The 17,930-nt window shown below is 47.8% G+C and overlaps 1 protein-coding gene across 11 annotated transcripts in view; it reads left to right on the plus strand.

Annotated features, from left to right (window-relative positions):
* NFX1 (nuclear transcription factor, X-box binding 1) overlaps positions 1-17,930 on the plus strand; it is an 89,132-nt gene that overhangs the window by 21,214 nt on the left and 49,988 nt on the right. For all 11 annotated transcript variants that reach the window (XR_006018750.1, XM_042044480.1, XM_042044488.1 and 8 more), the window contains exon 4: positions 17,753-17,830. Coding sequence is in view for 10 of the 11 variants with exons in the window: in XM_042044480.1 (XP_041900414.1) it covers positions 17,753-17,830 (78 nt within the window). In the remaining variant the exon portion in view is untranslated. The remainder of the gene's footprint in view (positions 1-17,752; positions 17,831-17,930) is intronic.

Here is a 17,930-nt window from a genome sequence, read left to right on the forward strand (position 1 = left end):
CAAGGGCTTCTTTGTACAAATCTTTTGCACCTGTGTGTTGTCTTTTTACATGCAACCATTCTAAGAAGTGCTCCTAGTCCTCTGTAATTTGATCTTTTTTCACAGGACTTAGTCTTGCTAATTCATCAGCTTTCTTGTTCCACTCTCCTGCTGGATTTCCATCTGTCTGGTGAGAGGCTACCCACCCCACGGCAAAATTCCCTTGATTTGCAGTATTTTGAATTTCTTGCCACTTTTGCCATACTGGGATTCTGTTAACTTCCCAATCATTTTGCTGCCAAAAGGGAAGCCACTCAGTGCATCCCTTAAACACAGCATAGGAATTGGTGTAGATACAGACAAGAGGAGTATTCTGTGCCTCACGTTGGAAAACACTCCAAACAGCTATCAGCTCGCCAACTTCGGCACTGCCTTCTCCCCTCTGTGATAATTTGTTCACCTGAGGAAGTGTGGAGGGCTACAGCCTTATATTTCCACACCTTTCCTTGTCACTTGGCAAAAGCATCCGTAAACCAATGCTGACTGTTTGGGGGAAAAAGGAGAGGCTACTTTAATGACTGAGGCAGGTTTGTCCTGGCTGCTCCCCAAATTTTCAGTTTCTTGGATTGCCAGATTTTTTGCACCTCCTTCAGTTATTGAGAAGATGCTACAATAATGTTCAATCTGAGCATACCACTTCCTTACTGAGGCCCTCTGGGCCACCCCGTCAGGTGGCGGGATCCCAGTAGAGATTAATAACTTTGAAAGGGCCTCTCAAAACAATTGGTTGTTGTCATGCAATCTTCTTCACTTCTAGGAGAGCTAAGCTAACCACAAACAATCCTTTTTCCCAGGTAGTGTATCTTTTTCCAGCATCTTTGAAGCCATGGGAGTAAAAACCAACAGGCCTCATCGGACCCTCAGGACCCCGCTGCCATATGTGTACTTGTTGCAGTGGGGATTCTTGCAACACGTGTATCAGACAACGAGGCCCGTGGAAAAGAATACGTGGACCGATTCTTGGTAGATATTTTCAGAGATGTTTATTTTTCCAGCCGCCTGGTCGGCAACCCTCCCAAGAACTGTAGCATTCACGGGACCAGAGGGTCCTTCCCAGTCAGGGGAACACAAAACAACCAATGGAGAACGAGGTTGACCAGGGAGTAGGGAAACCCCATAGGCCCTGCCTCTACCCCAGGGCCCCTCTCCCAGGACCACATGGCAGGGGGGAGGAACCCCAACACTTCATCCGTTTATTTTTAACAAAAAGAGATTTAAAACTTAACACTGAAAACAACTGGATAAACATCAGATAACAAGAACAGTTTCAAAACAAAACAAGCCATCCTCCTGAGTCTTTAAATGTCCAAACGGATATTTTTCTGGAATATCTTAAGGCTGACAGAAGGGAGACAGGACTCTCTGAGCATGCTTTGTGGGGAAACTGAGGCAGGAGGAGGTTTCTTCCATATGTACCTGTTGGAACGCTTAACAACAATAGTTAAATTCTTTCCCCACCCTCATCATCCTCCACTCGGCATTGGAAAGGGATTTTTGGGGAAACAATTGGCAAAGGCATGGTCTTCTGAGGGAAACCATGGGTGAAAAAAGGATTGGGAATACACTGGGGATAATAGGATATAGGATAAAGGGGAAGGGTAGGATTAGGAAAGGGCAGCTGTATGGACTACTTATAATGGGGATATAGTCTAACATGACTACAATTTTTAGGATATATATACTGCCTTTCACAGAAATACCACAAGGCCCAGTGACATCTGCTGCTTGTAAACCTTTCCTTCCTTGGACAATCTTAAACTCTACTACTTCTCTATCTCCTAAGATTGGGATATATTTTTTGGGGTTATTTTTTGTAATGGCAGTACGATACACGAATATGTCTTCCTGGTTGTCATATCTCATTATAAAACCATAATTTTGTTTAACATTATACCATTTTACTATTCCTAAACCTTAGCTACGGTGATTTTTTCCCTTTTCCAAGTGGCTGCTGTTTTCTGTCTCGCTGTGTTTTTGCTTTTGCTTGCTCCTGTGTTGGAACTGCCAGAGCTGCCGGGGCCGTCAGGGCTGCTCGTGCCTGCGTGCTCTCACTGCGGGGTTTTGGCTTCCCGGGGTTACATTCGAGGCAGTGAGGGCTGGGCTGGGCCGCACCGCTCAGGCCCCCACGCGCCACTGCTGCTGCCACCTCTGGTTGCAGCTGCGCTGCCACTGCCTGGTGCTGTGCCCACGTCTTGGCCGGGCCTCTGAGCAACGGCCCCCCCGCGCCTTGCAAACGGCTCCATCCTGGCACGTGCCTGGGCTTCACACAGCTCCGCTCCGCTGCCATCGCCACCGGCTGCCACCCATGGACTGCCCCTCTCATTCGGGCGTTCACGGGGCTCGCTCCACCACACGCTGCGCGGGGCCAGGCAGGCACCACCGGGTCGCGCCGCTTCCACCGCGCCTCGCTCTGCTGCCAACAGTGTATCTCACGCCGCTGCACCCGCGCGCAGGAACTGCCTCGCTGCTGCTCGGAGAGCGCTCAGCACACATGGCCTGGGTTGAATGGTCCCTGAGGCATGCTTCCCTTCGCGAGGACACAGCTGACATTGTTCAACAGTCTTGGTAATTAAATAATATTCATGAAAATATTCGTCCATCAGCGTATATTCTGACTCAGGAATTAACTGTGTCCAAACAGTCTTCCAAAAGTCTTTGGTGAGAATCAAATCCCAAGAAACATAGAAAAAGTTCTTAAACAACCATGCCAGGAAGTGTTTCAGTTCCTTTTGAGCTTGAATTAAGCTAAAATTTACAAATCGTTGTTCAAGAATCTTTTCAACTTTAAGATAAATGTCCGTATGCGGCTCTGAGAGCCATGAGTCTTTCCACGGTTCCTCCATAGTTTAGAGATGGAACTGCAAAACGAGAACAAGAAGAGAAATCCAGAGTTTACTCACAAATCACAGTCACTGTCCCAAGGGATCGATGTCTTGCCAGCATTCTCCAACCATTTGTTGCAGTTGGGGATTCTTGCAACACGTGTATGTACTGACAACCCTGAGGAGGCAAATCCCCATTCCACCTGGAAAGGATCTGTAGGATGAATAGGGCCCAGAGCTTGGTGAGCTGTTGCTTCAAAAGCAGCAATTGCAGTGCTTCTTCCTGAGAAGCAGTCCATTCCCATTTTATCCCTTTTCTCAACAAGTTATAAAGAGGTCTGGCAATTATGGGAAAATCTGGGATGTGTTTCTTCCAGAACACTAAAGCATGTTGGAGATCTTTTTTGGATTCAGGCATTTTAATCTGATCTAAAGAGGTTAGGGTATCAGGTGGGATACATGTCATACCTCCTTTCCACCAGATTCCCAAAAATTTCACTTCATGTGAAGGGTTTTGGGTTTTTCTGAGGGAATTTGCAAATCAAGGCTTTCCAAGTGGAATATTATATTCTGTTGGGTATCTCTCACTTCTTCTACTTCATCTCCTCCCACGGATATCATCAGTGTATTGATAAACAGCTACATTGTCAGCTTTGGGTATTTTTTCTAACTCTTGGGCTAAAGTGTGATGAGCCAGGGTGGGGGAATGTTTGTACCCTTGGGGAAGCCTTGTGAAAGTGTATTGCGTCCTTCCCATGTGAAAGCAAAATGGTCCATATCTTCTGGCTGTAAATGTGTCATAAAAAACATGTCTTTGACATCTACAGTTGCCATGATTGAATGAGCCTTTTCTTGAATCGATGTTATTAATTCTGCTAGATTTGGGACTGCTGCTGTAAGAGGGTCTGTGTTGGCATTCAGCCTGCAAAAATCTATTGTCAGCCTCCACTTCCCATTAGGCTTTCTCACTGGCCACACTGGAGAATTGAAAGGAGAATGGGTATTAAGTATTACTCCTTGTTCTTGTAGCTCCTGTATCACTGGCTTGATACCCTCTTTGGCATCCCGGGGAAGGAGGTATTGTTTCACATTAGTTACTTTGCTGAATGGTAGGGAGGCTGCGGCTTGGAGCAGTCTGATGTTAAAACGTGGCGTGACAAAAGACCACAGAAGACCCTCTGAGTCCTCCCACTGCCTCCCAGCAAGGGCATTCATCCCTAATAAATTGGTTGGAATATCTCCAGTCACCATATTAATAGAGAGTTGATTTTCCTCTCCAGGCAAAGTGAGCTTGACTAAGGCCACATTCATAGATTCTGTTGTTCCCAAGGCATTTAAAACACAATATTGGTTCTTTGTTGGAACAATTCCACACCTCTGGGCATCTTTCTTTGTCAGAGCAGAAATTTGTGCCCCAGTGTCAATCAGAAAAGTTACAGGTGCCCGTTTAGGACTTGTAATAGCTCTGATCATTATATCTCCTGTTTTATTTTTAGCGAGCATTCTCAGGTATACCCATGCTCCGTTTCTTTGCTCACTTAAAAGAAACGGAGGGTCTAGTTTCCCTGGTTTTGAGGAAGAAGCTGTTTTGGCTCATTGCCTGGACTTTCAGGGAGAGGTGGCTTTGACTCACTGCCCAGATTCTGAGGGAGGAGGGGTGCACTGGGTTGAACTGACAGATTCGGTAGAATGGGTTTGGGGACTCGAGTGTGAAAAGCTAGCCAGAGTAACGACCCATGCACCAATACGATTTGAGCATCGTTCTCCCCTTTACTGTTTAACTATACAAGCTTATATCTACTTTGCAAAGATTCACGCCCAGTCCCTCTAGACGGCCCCTAATCCACGGGGGAGCCAACCAGTGTATAACTTTGCCAAGGACTTTCCAGGCTTACCTGCAGCCAGGTGTTTTCCAGGCTTGCCTGCAGCCAGGGGCCAGTTCAGGGGTTTTCCTCAGCAACCCTGGGTTGTCCAATCTTTCCAGTGGTATTGTATGCCCCTGTTCCACAAGGAATCCTTCTACACATCCCCCATTTTCTTTTTGGGCAACCCAGGCCTGGTCGATGATCTTTCGCAGCCCCACTTTAAGGCAAGAAAAAATGTACCCAAATACTGTTAAGCCTATTATAACTACAAATAGCAATCAGCAGCCTTCTACTACCAAGGTACGCAGCCATCCGGTGATACCCAGACCCTTAAGCCAATCTCCAGTAGGGTCGTGTACTATTTTGAAAACAAACCAGTGGGAGACACCAAGTCAGAATAACAATTTAATGGAAAATTAAAGAAAAGGAAAAAAAAACTGAAAGAAAACACTGGTTCAAACTGACAGAGTCAAGATACAACCTGAATCCCTGTTAGGCAGGGTGGTGGTAGCAGTCTGGTAGAATGGTGGCTGCAGTCCTCTGAAGCAGTGATCCTGTAGTAAAGGTGTCTGCTCTTCCTCAGAAAGTCCAGTGGTGGCTGTGTAGCTCCTGTCCTCTGGAAATCCAGTGGAAAAGGGGTTGTCTCTGGTGTTCAGAGTTTCAGATTATATCCACAATGGGATGCTTGGTTCCTCCCTCTGGGTGGAGCATCTCACAATGGGGTGATGAGTCATGAGGCCAAGTGTTGATTAGGCTCATTAACAGAAGATAGTCCGGAGGGAGTTATCTCTGAGTCATGCGGCAGGACATTGATGGGCCATTAACAGAAAGATAGTCTGGGTGGAGGAGGCAAGGAAACACTGCCCCACCTGATTTCAACAGCTCATGAGGATGGTAATAGAATACACTGCAACCCAGGACAGGTCGTCTGTCTCCTGAAGGTTGTGCAGGCCCCTCTGGAGGTCAGAGAGGTGCTTGTGAATTGAGACAGAGTGGTCAGAAAAATTCATGCAGCACATACCTTGGAAATCTTCACAGCCGTGGCCGTGGTCTAATAGTAGAAAATCAGTGGCTGCCCGATTTTGTAATACTGCATGCCTAACAGGAGTAACATCTGCACTTAGCTCATCAAGAATCTGCGAAGTTATGTTTAGTTCATCCCTCGCCCAGCAAGCAAGTTTGTGTAATGTTGCGTGCACCCTAGCTGTTGAAGCACCAGATAAAAACATAGATGCTAGCCAAATTCTACTATGACTCCAAAAGACGGGCTCTTCAGTCCTTTCACATTTGAGCTCATGGACTGAATGCTGCACCCTGGTTTCAGTGCGGTGGGTGATATTTAAGAGTTGATGCAGGTTTGGATGGAACAAGGTGAGTTTCCCTAAGTAGCACAGTCCCCATGTGGGCTGGCGGGAACCCCATTCCATGCGCGGTCCTCACATATTAAGAATGTACCACTGGGGAGGTGTGTCGGGGCTTGACCCATGAGGTTGATTTGGTAGTAAATTGCTTCGGACTCGTAATTTCTCAGAAACCAGTCTGCAAGAGGGTCAACAGTGGCCCAAAGGCGCCTATTTAACATTTAATTGACTGGTAGTGGGCAGCTCGAATGTCATGTAACCATCCCCAGTTTGGTTTGTGGAACCCAGTAGATCTAACTCTTCTGGTGTCATTGATGCTTTTCAAGAATGCAGCTTGCTAGCAGGCACGCTGCTGCGCAGGCTTGAGTCTGATCAGCCCTGAACAATTGCCATTGCCTGTGGCATTGCCTATCAGTGAGCTGTTGTCTAGCATCCCTCGGAAGGCTTGCGTGTTAAAATATGGGACCCCAATTAAGCAGGTGCGAAATGGGTCCCCTGGCATGGCCAGGCTCAGACACAGAGTCTTGCCCCGTTAAATTAGCTAGGGTGACCCACATGTTTTGTCTCTTTTGGATTGTTGGCAACGTTGTGTGGGACCCGGTTAGGATGCTTACGAGAAGCAAACCTCTCAGAATGTTTGCGGGCCCAGCGCTGCTTTGTCGCTTCCCAGCGTTTGGGGGCCACCACATGCTGCCATGGGACATGAATCTGTGTGCTACACTCTCGCCCTAACACTGCCACACTCCGTACTGCCTTCACTCAGTCTAAATGGGCAGACAGCCGATCGAAGATGTCCACCAATGCCCTTGTCTCAAGACAGTCAAAAACAATTCCCCACTCTACCTCTGTGTCTGGTGCTATACCCAAGAATTTACGTAACTCCCCTTCTTGGTTCTGCCTTCGATCACAGTCCGCACAAGGTGGGCATGTTTACCACCTGCTTTCTAACGTTAGCTTGTGTATCCAGAGGGTCCACTGACAACCACCGCAAGTCACTAGCAACCACCCAGGGCAGCCGCTACATTCGTCACAGGGTCTCGCTATTTCCCCCACACAGAGAGTGGTGGACCTGGCAAGTTCTCAGCCCCCTCACTCAGCCACGTCTGCAGCCTCTCCCAAGGCTTCTCGGGACAGGGGTCCCAGAGTTCCAGCTGTTGTAGTAGTGGCATTACTTTCCTCAGGAGCCGACGCTGACTGTGCCTTCCCGCTTTGGGGTCCTGCATGCGTAGCACGGCACCACTTGCTGGGCACCCACAGCGGTCCCTCTGGGGAGGAAACACACATATATCCTTGGCCATTAAATAGCACTGGGCTGGGACCTTCCCACAAACCCATTCGAGGGTTACGGTACAAAACACTTATTCCTGGAAGAGCTTTCTTGATTCCCTTACAAACCGTCTGATGATGGATTGCCACTGGAGGCTCCTCCCTATCCCTGGCCAGAGAGAGGAAGTTCAATGTAAACAGCACTTTGCTTAGCTGTTTACTTGGTTCCATCTCTTCCCCCTTCTGTCGGCCCAGATATTCTTTTAGTGTATGATGGGCTCTCTCTACCACTGCCTGACCGGTGGGTGAGTGTGGGATCCCCATGATATGTTCTACCCCCCACTGCTGCATAAATCTGGCTAGGCAACCTGGTTTTACTGGCCCATTGTCCGTTTTGATCTTTTTGGGTACCCCCATTACTGCAAAGCAAGAGAGCAGATGCCACTCCACGTGCAATGCCTTCTCTCCTGTCTGAGCAGTAGCCCACAGGAAGTGTGAAAAAGTGTCAATTGTTACATGGACATAGCGCTGTAGGCTGAACTCAGGGATGTGAGTGACATCCATTTTCAAACCCTTGGGGTTAACTCCCACACCCAACCCCGGGCCGTGATGGCTACAGCGGGGACAAGCCCGCACTATGCCTTTCGCTTCTATCAGCAGGATCCTAAACTGTCTCTGCAGGGATTTTGCGTTTTGGTGGAACAAATCATGGCTACATCTGGCTCGCTCAAAAATGCTCGCAGGCGGGAGATGCACTATGGGGGCACAGGTCACTGCCTCGTCTGCACGGGCATTGCCCTCTCCCAACCTGATGTTCCACTGGTGGCTCTGAATGTGCAGGATACAGTAGGGGTGTGTCTGTTGTCACAGGGTATGCTTCAATGTGATAAGCAGTCTGCCCCAATGTTGATTGTTAGTATGCCAGATTTCTGCATCGTGAATCCGTTGGGCTACTCCAACAACATACAGGGAATCGCTGACTACATTCACCAGTTCCTTCAACCACTGTTGTAAGGCCCATATCATGGCGTGCAATTCAAGTGTTTTGCAGGCTGTCGGCCGGTTCTCCTGCTATGACATGAGTCTTCCAGTGGTTGTTCTCTTTCCACACACAGGCGGCCTGCTTTGTCTTCCTCCCCACATCCATGAACACTGTGCACCCTAGTACCAGTCGTTCTACATTCAGCGGGCGGTCCAGCCACTCATAGCACCCCAGCAGCTGTGCCAGCCTTCCCTGTGGGTGCTTGTTATGGACCACACTGGTGAATCCGAGCAGAGCTTCTTGCAGTGCCTCCACATGGCATAGCATCCACTCCAGGTCCCCTGTCCAGACCGGTATACTGATGTCCTCTGCCTCCCTGCTGTCCAACTCCACCAGTCGGTTGCGACTCTTTCGGATTAAAAGCGTTACCATCTCTACCCTGGACTGCAGTCTGAAGCGTGGCTGAGTCGGCGGGAAGATCCATTTGAGAATCCGGATGTCCACCCCCTTTTTCTTTTGCCATTGGTGGATGATGGCATGTGAACCTGCTGTGCCGATCAGAGTGATGAGGATGGCAAGTGGGACTCCTTCTTCTCTGCGTGACACCCATGCGTGCTGCAGCTTATCTGCGACCTTGGCAAGAGCTGCTGCTTGGTCCAGGGAGCATTCTCGAGGTTCGGCAGCGTTTGTCCTGTGCAGCCATGGCAGGAAGGGGGCAAGGTCGGCGTTCGTGATTCCCGCGACTCCGCAGACCCATTGCAGATCTCCTAGCAGATCTCCTAGCAGCCGTTGTGCATCATGGAGCGTGGAGATTTCTGTGTTTAGCTCGATCTATTGGGGCCTAATTTGCGATTCTGATAAGAGCCAGCCCAGATACTTCCATGGTACAGTCCGCTGGATCTTCTGGGGGGTGATCTCTAATCCATCTCATGCAGTTGCTCTCTGACCCATTGCATCTCTTTATCTGGGAACTCTTTAGCAGTAGCTATCAGGATGTCATCCATGTACTGTTAGATGAGTGCTTCTGCGTAGCATCGTCGAATGGACATAGTGCCCAGTCAACATATAGCTGACACAGCGTGGGGGAATTTTTCATCCCCTGGGGTAGGACAACCCACTCATAGCGCTTAGTAGGCTCACTGCAATTCTTTGTGGGCACTGTAAAGGCAAAACGTTCTGTGTCCTTTGGATGCAGTGGGATTGTGAAAAAGCAGTCTTTTAAGTCAATTACAGTGATTTGCCATCCCGCTGGAATCACTGTAGGAGCCGGTAGCCCAGGTTGCAGTGCCCCCATAGTTTGAATGCACGCATTCACTTGTCGAAGGTCATGAAGGAGGCGCCATTTTCCTGACTTCTTTGGGATCACAAAGATGGGGGGGGTTCTATGGGCTAACCAAAGGCTTGATGTGTCCTGCTGCTAGCTGTTCTGTAACAAGCTGTTCTACTATCGTCAGCCTTTTGTCCGTTACCGGCCACTGCTCAACCCAGACAGGATCATCTGTTAACCAGGTGAGAGCCCGTATGGGTGGCTGATCGGCAGTGGCCGTCAGCCTAAATGCTGGTCTGTGGTGAGCACGAGGCCTAGCTGCACAAGGATGTCACGTCCGATCAGGCCTTGCAGGGTCTGAGGCAGCTTCATAACATAGGGGCGACGCACAATGGTTTGATTGTCCTCAAACTCTAGGGTAATTGGGTTTGCACTTACTTGGGGGATTTGTGTTCCCCCCACCTCTACCAGCGTGGCTGCTGGTTTTTCCAGTCCCCAACCAGGTGGCCATATCGCCTGGTTAATTATGGTAACGTTGGCCCCTGTGTTGAAAAGGAGCTGTATTTTGATGGCTCTGCCCCCCTTCACAGGATCACTTCCCGCTGAGATCTGTGGGCCAGGTTCATTGTCCAAAACATGTCGAACCCAGAGGACCCAAAAGTGTGGTCTCCACAGACACTGTTGTTGCTGGTTCCCCCGTTGGTCATTAGGGGAATGGGGACGATTTGGGCAATGCGACTGCCCTGCGGGATAGTCATGGGTGGTTGCATCACGTAAGCCATGATCTTAATTTCACCAGTGTAGTCGGCGTCGATAACTCCAGGGAGCACCACTACTCCCTGCCGGCTGGTTGATGACCGCCCCATGAGTAGGCCACCCAAACAAGGGCTGTCTGATGACGGGGGGGCCTTGGCTGTGGTTGGGATCAGGGTGACCTGGCGGTTCATCAGCGTGATTTCTATTGAGGTTGCCACGTCCACGCCGAGGCTCCCTCGGGTGGCTGGCTGGTTCTGTTGAAGGAAACCACCGGGGTTGCACTCGACTCGTGGATCTTTGGGGCGCTCACTTGTGTCCTGACGCATGGCCCCACCGTGCTGCACTGGCCATTTCCCACACGGTGGCATGCTATGGTGGCATGGGTGCTGGAATTGCAGTTGTGGCACCACACTGTTTTCCAGCAAGTGCGCCTCAGGTGCCCCTCTTCACCGCATCAGAAACAGGCTACTCTGCCTGTCTGGGGACCAGGAGGTGGGCCAGCGGCCTTTGCCCCCTTTTTTCTTTCCTCCCCTCCGGTCAGTGCTGCGGCGATGACTTGTCCCTGTTTTTGCGGGACATTCTGCAGCGTTGCGGTAAAGGCAGCTGTTTGAGACGACTGCTCCGCATGGCTAGCACGCACGAGCATCTCGTCTACTCCTGCTCCCTGGGGCAGTGTGGCAAGAATTGTCTTAGTTTGCCTATTAGCATTTTCAAAGGCAAGGGTCCGGAACATTTGTTCTTGGAGCTCTTCAGAGAGCTCAGTTGCGTCCTTCAAGGCTGCTGACAGACGGTCAATGAACTGACCATATGGCTCCGACAGCCCCTGTCGGACTGCTGCGTATGGAGGAGACTTCTTCTTTTCGGGTACTGACCACGAGGCTTTGTGGGCAAGAGTCTGTGACAACTGATGAATTATTATGGGCATGGTCAGTTGCATCACCGTCTCTCCAAAAGCCCCACTCCCAGTTAGCATGTCAGCTTGGATCACATACAGTGGGTCTTGTGTATCACCTTGGTGTTTGCTAGCTTCCTCTTGTACTAGCCACTTCCACATTTGCTCCCAGAGCAGGAACTGTGAAGGGGTTAACAACAATTGCGCGATGCTGATGCAATCATTCGCACACAGGACATCTGCTGTAAATATAAACTGCAGGATGCTCCGTGTAGTTTCGGACTGTAAGCCGTGCATGGTGACCGTTTGCTTTGCTTGCTGCAAGATCTTCCAGTCACGGAGTTCCCACCTTGCGGTGTCCCCCTGTATCAGTACAGGGCAGGCTAGCCCTTCAATAATCTCCTTCAATAATTGCATTATGGACATCTCCATTCCATCTCCTTCGCAATGGATCAGTCCTCACTGTCGGGGCTGATGGAGGCGATGGCTGCGCCTCCTCTTGCGGGAAGGGAGAGGCCGTAGGCACTGCGCCCGGTTGTCCCGACGGGAACGGAGGAGTTCTGGTGGCTGTCTTGACCGGTGGGTCCACGGGACACCACAGTGCTGATGGTGTGGTTTCGCAGACCTTAGACTCCAGCGCGTCCTGACGTGTAGACAATTCAGCGAGCTTCTTCATTAATTCATGCATCATCTCTTGGTGCTTCTCTTCCTCTTGGGGCTGACCCCCGGCAGCCCTGGCTGGGTCTGGCTCTGTGGGTGACAAAGTCTCAGAGGCTGCTTCGCAGTCAGACAATGATCCGCTGTCCAGCAGAGGGGGGTGGCGTGCTGCCGTTTTTGGCCGGGAGATAGGACCGCTTGCTTCCCGTGTGCTCGTCTACGCCCCGCCCCCAGAGTCGGGAGCCTGAACTTTCGCCTTTGCGACCATTTCTCCCTCAGACTTCAGAGGGGTAACTTCCTTCCCCGTCGCGTCCAGCAGCTCCCACAGCGAGCGTACGGGTGCTGTTGTTCCCTTCACCGGTCAACCCGCAGTCAGCCCAAAGAATTGCGCAACCCTGGACTCTGCCCTGGCCTCCGGCTGCTGCTCCATGAGACCCTCACCTCTTTCCTTCCCGGAGCTGCCACCCCCCAGGGCTTCCATGGCTGCCGTGGCCACCTTCCTCTCTGCTTTCATTTCTGCGAGAGTATTAGTCACAGCTCTCCACGTTAATCCCAGAGCTTTTACTTCTTTACCTTCCTTTCCACCCTCAATTGTGGACAGCCACAGTCTGTTTCCAACTTCCCACCACTCTTCTGTCGAGAACAAAGGCGAAGTGCATTTCAAAAACCCATTGGAGTCATGTGAAAAATGACAGCTGGTTTGGCCAAGGCAAGTGAAGAAGTCTCCTGATTATCTCTGGGGAGTCATAAGGCATTGCTCTCTTCTTGGTCTGCTTGCTTTGTGGTGTGTTAAGGAACCGTCCCAGTCCTCCCATTCATGAGACCCTCTAGCAGTCATACTCTCAGCACCAGAGAGTTTCTCAGCTGGACCAAAGCCCCTTCACAGTGGACAGCTGCAGTGAGCCAGTGGGTGCTTCACTTGACTCCCTACTGTGCAGAAAATCACGCTGTGAAAAGCCAGTGTCCATAAAGACGGAGTCCTGCAAATTTATTCGAATGAAGGGAGAGAGTCCACTAGGCCATACCCCATGGGATTTCTTGAGTTTTTAGAGGATGCAGCCTCCTTTTAAACTCCCAGCTGCATGTTGCCCTCCTCCATTCCCCGTTTGGTTGAGGGACTAGGAAGGTACAGACCTCCCAAACTGCCTACTAAATATTCCCCCTTGAACATGTATCCTCCCCTGCACTCCCATCACGCATTGTATGACCATTAAAACTAGCTGTAAGCCCATCCTGGGTGGAGAAGCTAACATTCGTAAGTCTATTAAGCCTGTGCGTTTTTTCCCAAAATTCAGAAGTTCAAGCTGTGCTTGGCTCTGCAACAAACTTGGGCGGCTTGATGTTTGTAATGATCCCCACACCCATTCTTCCAGAACATGATTGGTCCTTTCAGATTGAGTCACATGTGAAGAAGTTAATACCCGTTTCTTATATCATTAGTGAAGACCCCCACACCCATTCTTCGAGATCGAGTCGTTTGTGAAGACATTAACACACATTTTTCCCATCATTATTTCTACAATTGTAGGTTGTCTGCAGCACTCAGAACTAGAGCATGGATTTTTATTGTATCTTGAAGATGTCCTGGTCAGGAGGAGGAGCTATGCTGGGCATCACTTTGCCATCTTGTGGAAAGATTCTTTCTTATAAGGAAGAAAGCATTTTACTAAAATTTTGAATTATGTCTTGAAGGAATGTGACCTTAAGGTATCACATACCTAAGGTCAATCTGACAAAAATACCTACACTGCACACAAGATCTTTGCTTATAAAGGGGAAATTGTTGTCACTTGCCCCCTTCCTTTTTTTACTTCTTTTAAAAACTGGTGGTTAAGTGGTGTTTAACTTGTGCCCTTAAATTGATAGAACAAAAATTTAAGTAATTTTGTCCCTTCTTTGTAGAGAAGATAGTTTTACTGGTATTTCTATTTTGACTGGAAGGATTGGAGATATTTGAGTTATTACAACTGTCTCTTTCTATTCTGCCCTTGGTCTCCACTTCCAAGTGGGCTAGTGATCTGTACCAGTCAAATGCTGGCCTCTAACACAGCACTTCTAAACGTCTGAGTTTCAGTGGTCAGAATAGAAATTACCAAAAATTTTGAAAAATAGTTTCAAGTAAGGAATCTTTTTATCCAAGAAGGAAGGAGAGGATAGCAATTGCGAAAACAATCTCTAGTAAAAGGGAATGAGGTGTGTTGATTCTGCTTAGATGACTGTCCTTTTGGTGTCTTTGGAATTCTGTCTACTTCACTCCTGTTCATGAGAAGACTCATGAAAGTGGATTGTTCTTTCTGTAGGATCATCCTCATTCTCACTTTCTTTAGTAATCAGGATTTGTAAGGAGTGCTTACAGGACCACTTCTTACAAATGTCAGGCGTCATTCTACTATCATTCTATGCTACTGTAATTGCACCTGAATCCTGGAATAAAACTTCTATTGCTTCTAATTTTGGAGGAAGGCAACCATGCTTATCCCTTGGGGGTGAACATATATTAAAGCAAAGATAATCAATGATGATGAAGAAGAAAATGTGTCTTGCAGGAGGTTCCTATTTTATGGGGACCTTCACTATACTCTAGAGAAACTGCTTCTTGTAGAGGACTGGGCATCCAGCTCCAGGGGAGTTGTTGATTGGAGAGGTCTTCTGCTGGCCTCCTGAAGCTTTCAGGGTAGACTTATCTTCACAGCTTTTGAAAACATAACATGGAATAAGAATGAAAGAAATTGTTATTGCAGTACGTAAGTATAATGTACTGTACTATACTGTAATCCCACAAGGAATCCCGTAGTATTTAGTATGCTGGCTTTAGGAGGAGCCACATAAGGTGTTTCCAGTTTTGTCAGCAAATACGCCTTTTAGTCGTCTGCTGCCAGTTTTTGCCTGTAGCTTTCAATACTTCTCTCTGAGATGCTTCTTCTGAGATCCTTCAGTTTCTAGCAGTCAAAACAAAAAAAGTCTTAGGAAATACAGATTGGTCTTGACCATAAATGGGGAAGTATATGCCTTGTGCCACTGTCCTACAGCTGCTCAGCCCATAATAGTAGAGATCTCTGCAGCAGTCTTGGTGGCACAGTAATATGAGCTGGGATAAAGAGGGCTTGTCGGGGTTTGACACTGACTAGAAGCCAGGCACCCATGAAAAGCTATTCACTCATTTTCCTCTGCTATAGCTAAGCAGGGGAGGGGAAAAAATGAAGGCCTCATGGCTGAGGTAAGGATTAGGGGAAAAACACTCTAAGGCAAAACTGGTTCACAACTTAAACAGTATAAAGAATATTTATTATTAACCAAATTAAAAGTAAAAAAGGTAATGAGAGCTAAAATAAACCTTTAGAACACTTACTTTCTTCCCAGCCCCTCCCTCTTTCCCTCTGACTGCGCAAGGAGACAAAACGTGAGGTTTTTGGTCAGTTGTTCACTTCCTAGAAATCTGTCCTCAGTATGCTTAGGGAAAAGAGTTTCTTTCTTCTGCTGTGCCATGGAATCCTTCCCACGGGAGACAGTTCTCTGCAAATTTTCTAGCATGGTCTTAATTTTCAGGAATAGCAGCCCTGCCCGACCTGCTGTAACATGAGTCCCTCCATTGAATGGTGCAGCCGTCCCAAAACTGAACATCATGAGTCGTTTTAGTTCATGGGGTTTAGTCTTTTAAGGAGAAGCTGTTCTAGTTCGGAAGCAAGGGCTCTCTCTGTCTCTGGAAGAAAGGGTCTTCTCTCTCTCTTCGAGTTCCTCACTAGATTACAGCTTTTCAGCATCCACGTGCTCCAGCGCGGGCACTGTTCCTCATGGGCTGCAAGTGGATCTCTGCATCCCCCCATGCACTTCATGAATTACAGGGAAGCAATTTGTTGTGTCATAGTCCTCACCACGGCTTGCAGAAGAATCTCAGTTCCAACGCCTGAAGCACTTCTCCCTCCTTCTTTTGCACTGACCCTAGTGTCCCCATGTTGTTCTCCTCCCTCACCTTTGCCTTTTCTCTGACTCGGGAGAGAATTGGCATCCGTTCTCAAGTTCTGTCAATTGAAAAGTTTTTACAGAGTTCTACAACGCTGAAAGGTTGATCCTGTCTGGGCTTCGCATCGGGGAACTGCTTGCCATGCCTCTTGCTGCTGGCCACATGGTCCCCGCCGGCACCACGCGGGCCATGCTGGCCACCAGCTCCGCTCAGCACCTCTCCTCATGGGGGGCGCCAAAAAAAGAAAAGTTGCTGCTGCCCCTGCCCCCTGTCCACAGCATGGCTGGTTGCAAGTGGCTAAGCAAGTAAAGTTCATTGCAAGCTATGCTGAGATGGCAGCGGCCGTGCCGCCCTGGCCGTGCAGTTTTGGCCGCGACCCCGCCCCTGGCCACATGGGTGCTCCTGGCACTGATCCTGGCCACATGGTCTTGGCTGCATGGCTGCTCGTGTTGCCGGGATGACCCCCCGGTGACGCGGCCCCAACCGCCGTACCGGGAAGGGCTCCGGCAGCTGCTTCTCCACCCCTTGGAGGGGAGGAAGAAGAAGAGCTTCCTGCGTTTTTTGGGGTTTTTTTCTTTCTTAAATATGTCGTCAGAGAGCCGTTGCCAGCTTCTCTAATTGGGCTAGCAACTTGCCCATTGTCAGAGCCTTCAGCAATTGGCTCTGTGCTGGACATAGTAGAAGCTTCAAGCAGCTTCTGCCCCCACCAAAAACCAGGCTGTTAAACCAACACAGGGGTATGAATAGGCATTAAATACTGAAAAGAATAGACATGCATTAGGTTTGCATTTCTAAACTGTCAAGACAGTCTGTAATTTGGGTCATTTCAGTTTGTGAAAATAATTTTAATTGTGCATTATGATGGTTAACATAAGAAGTGTTCAACCCAATTGAAGGTGAACTGAGGTGTGCCTGTCATTGCACTGCAATTGTCTTGTCATAGGTATAGTTTCCTGTTTGCAATCCCTTCTGCTTTCATAACATGAAATTATCATGAATCTTGGTCAGATTTCTTAATAGTGAAGAATAGTTCTAAAATCACAGTTTTATTAATTTACCAGCACTGAATTGATTGAGAGAAAGTGTTAATCAGGGTTTTTTTTTTTAATATCTATATATCAATATAAAAATATATATCTCTTCTCTATGACCCCTTTTGTGTTCAGTAGTGCTCTCAGACTCATCCTCTTAATAGCAAGATGTGTACTGAATTGGGGAAAAATGTTCATTAATGTCACTTTTCTTACACTTTACTGTTCTTCCTTTACTGCTAACCAGGACCCTCCTGAAACACAGAAACAAGAGAACTACTATATAATAAAATAACAACTTGAAGAATAATGTCCTGATATCTAGGTATTATCAACTTTAAATAAATAAATTAGATTATTCTGGTTTATATAACACTGGTTTATTCTGGATGTGAGGCAACACTAAATTGGTCTTCTACAAAACACATAAACTCAGGAGAGGATAGTGAAAAGGAAAGTACAGGTGGTGCTTTTGTGTGAGGTAATTATGTTTTCCTCACCAATTTCCCTCTCTTAACACTTTTTTCTCAGTTTAGATATGGTGCAGACTGTCTATACGCTAGCTGTATGTCTTATAACAGGGCATATGATAATAGAAAAATTGGAATTTTAACATTTGGCTTTGCTTCAATAAAAAGTTGGAGCCTTTTCAAATGAAATACCATGGCTGTGTTGATGTTGATACTGTATAAAATGTATTTTTATTAACCTGTTTTTTCACTGCCTCTGAGTAAGTAGAAAACTTAATTTATTTGCAGCTGTGGTAAGAAACAGAGCAGAAGAATTTATTCTAGGCTTGCAGATTAGGTCTTTTATTTATTTCAAGTCTTTTTAATATTTTTTTTATCTACAGATGGCAATAGCGGTTGGAGATGTCCAGCTTGTCAGAATGCTTCTGTGCAAGTTCCTAAAACTTACACTTGTTTCTGTGGTGAGTTTCTCACTTGCTTTTGCAAAGAAAAACAGTTTTGTCATTATGATTCTATTTTGTTAATATGAATTTCAATATTGGTGCTTGTTTGCTTACATAC

This window comes from Corvus kubaryi, unplaced genomic scaffold (genome assembly GCF_017639235.1).
Source record: "Corvus kubaryi isolate FWS band 111438036 unplaced genomic scaffold, C.kubaryi_AGA036_p1.0 37398, whole genome shotgun sequence".
In the NCBI taxonomy this organism is placed as follows: Eukaryota; Metazoa; Chordata; class Aves; order Passeriformes; family Corvidae; genus Corvus; species Corvus kubaryi.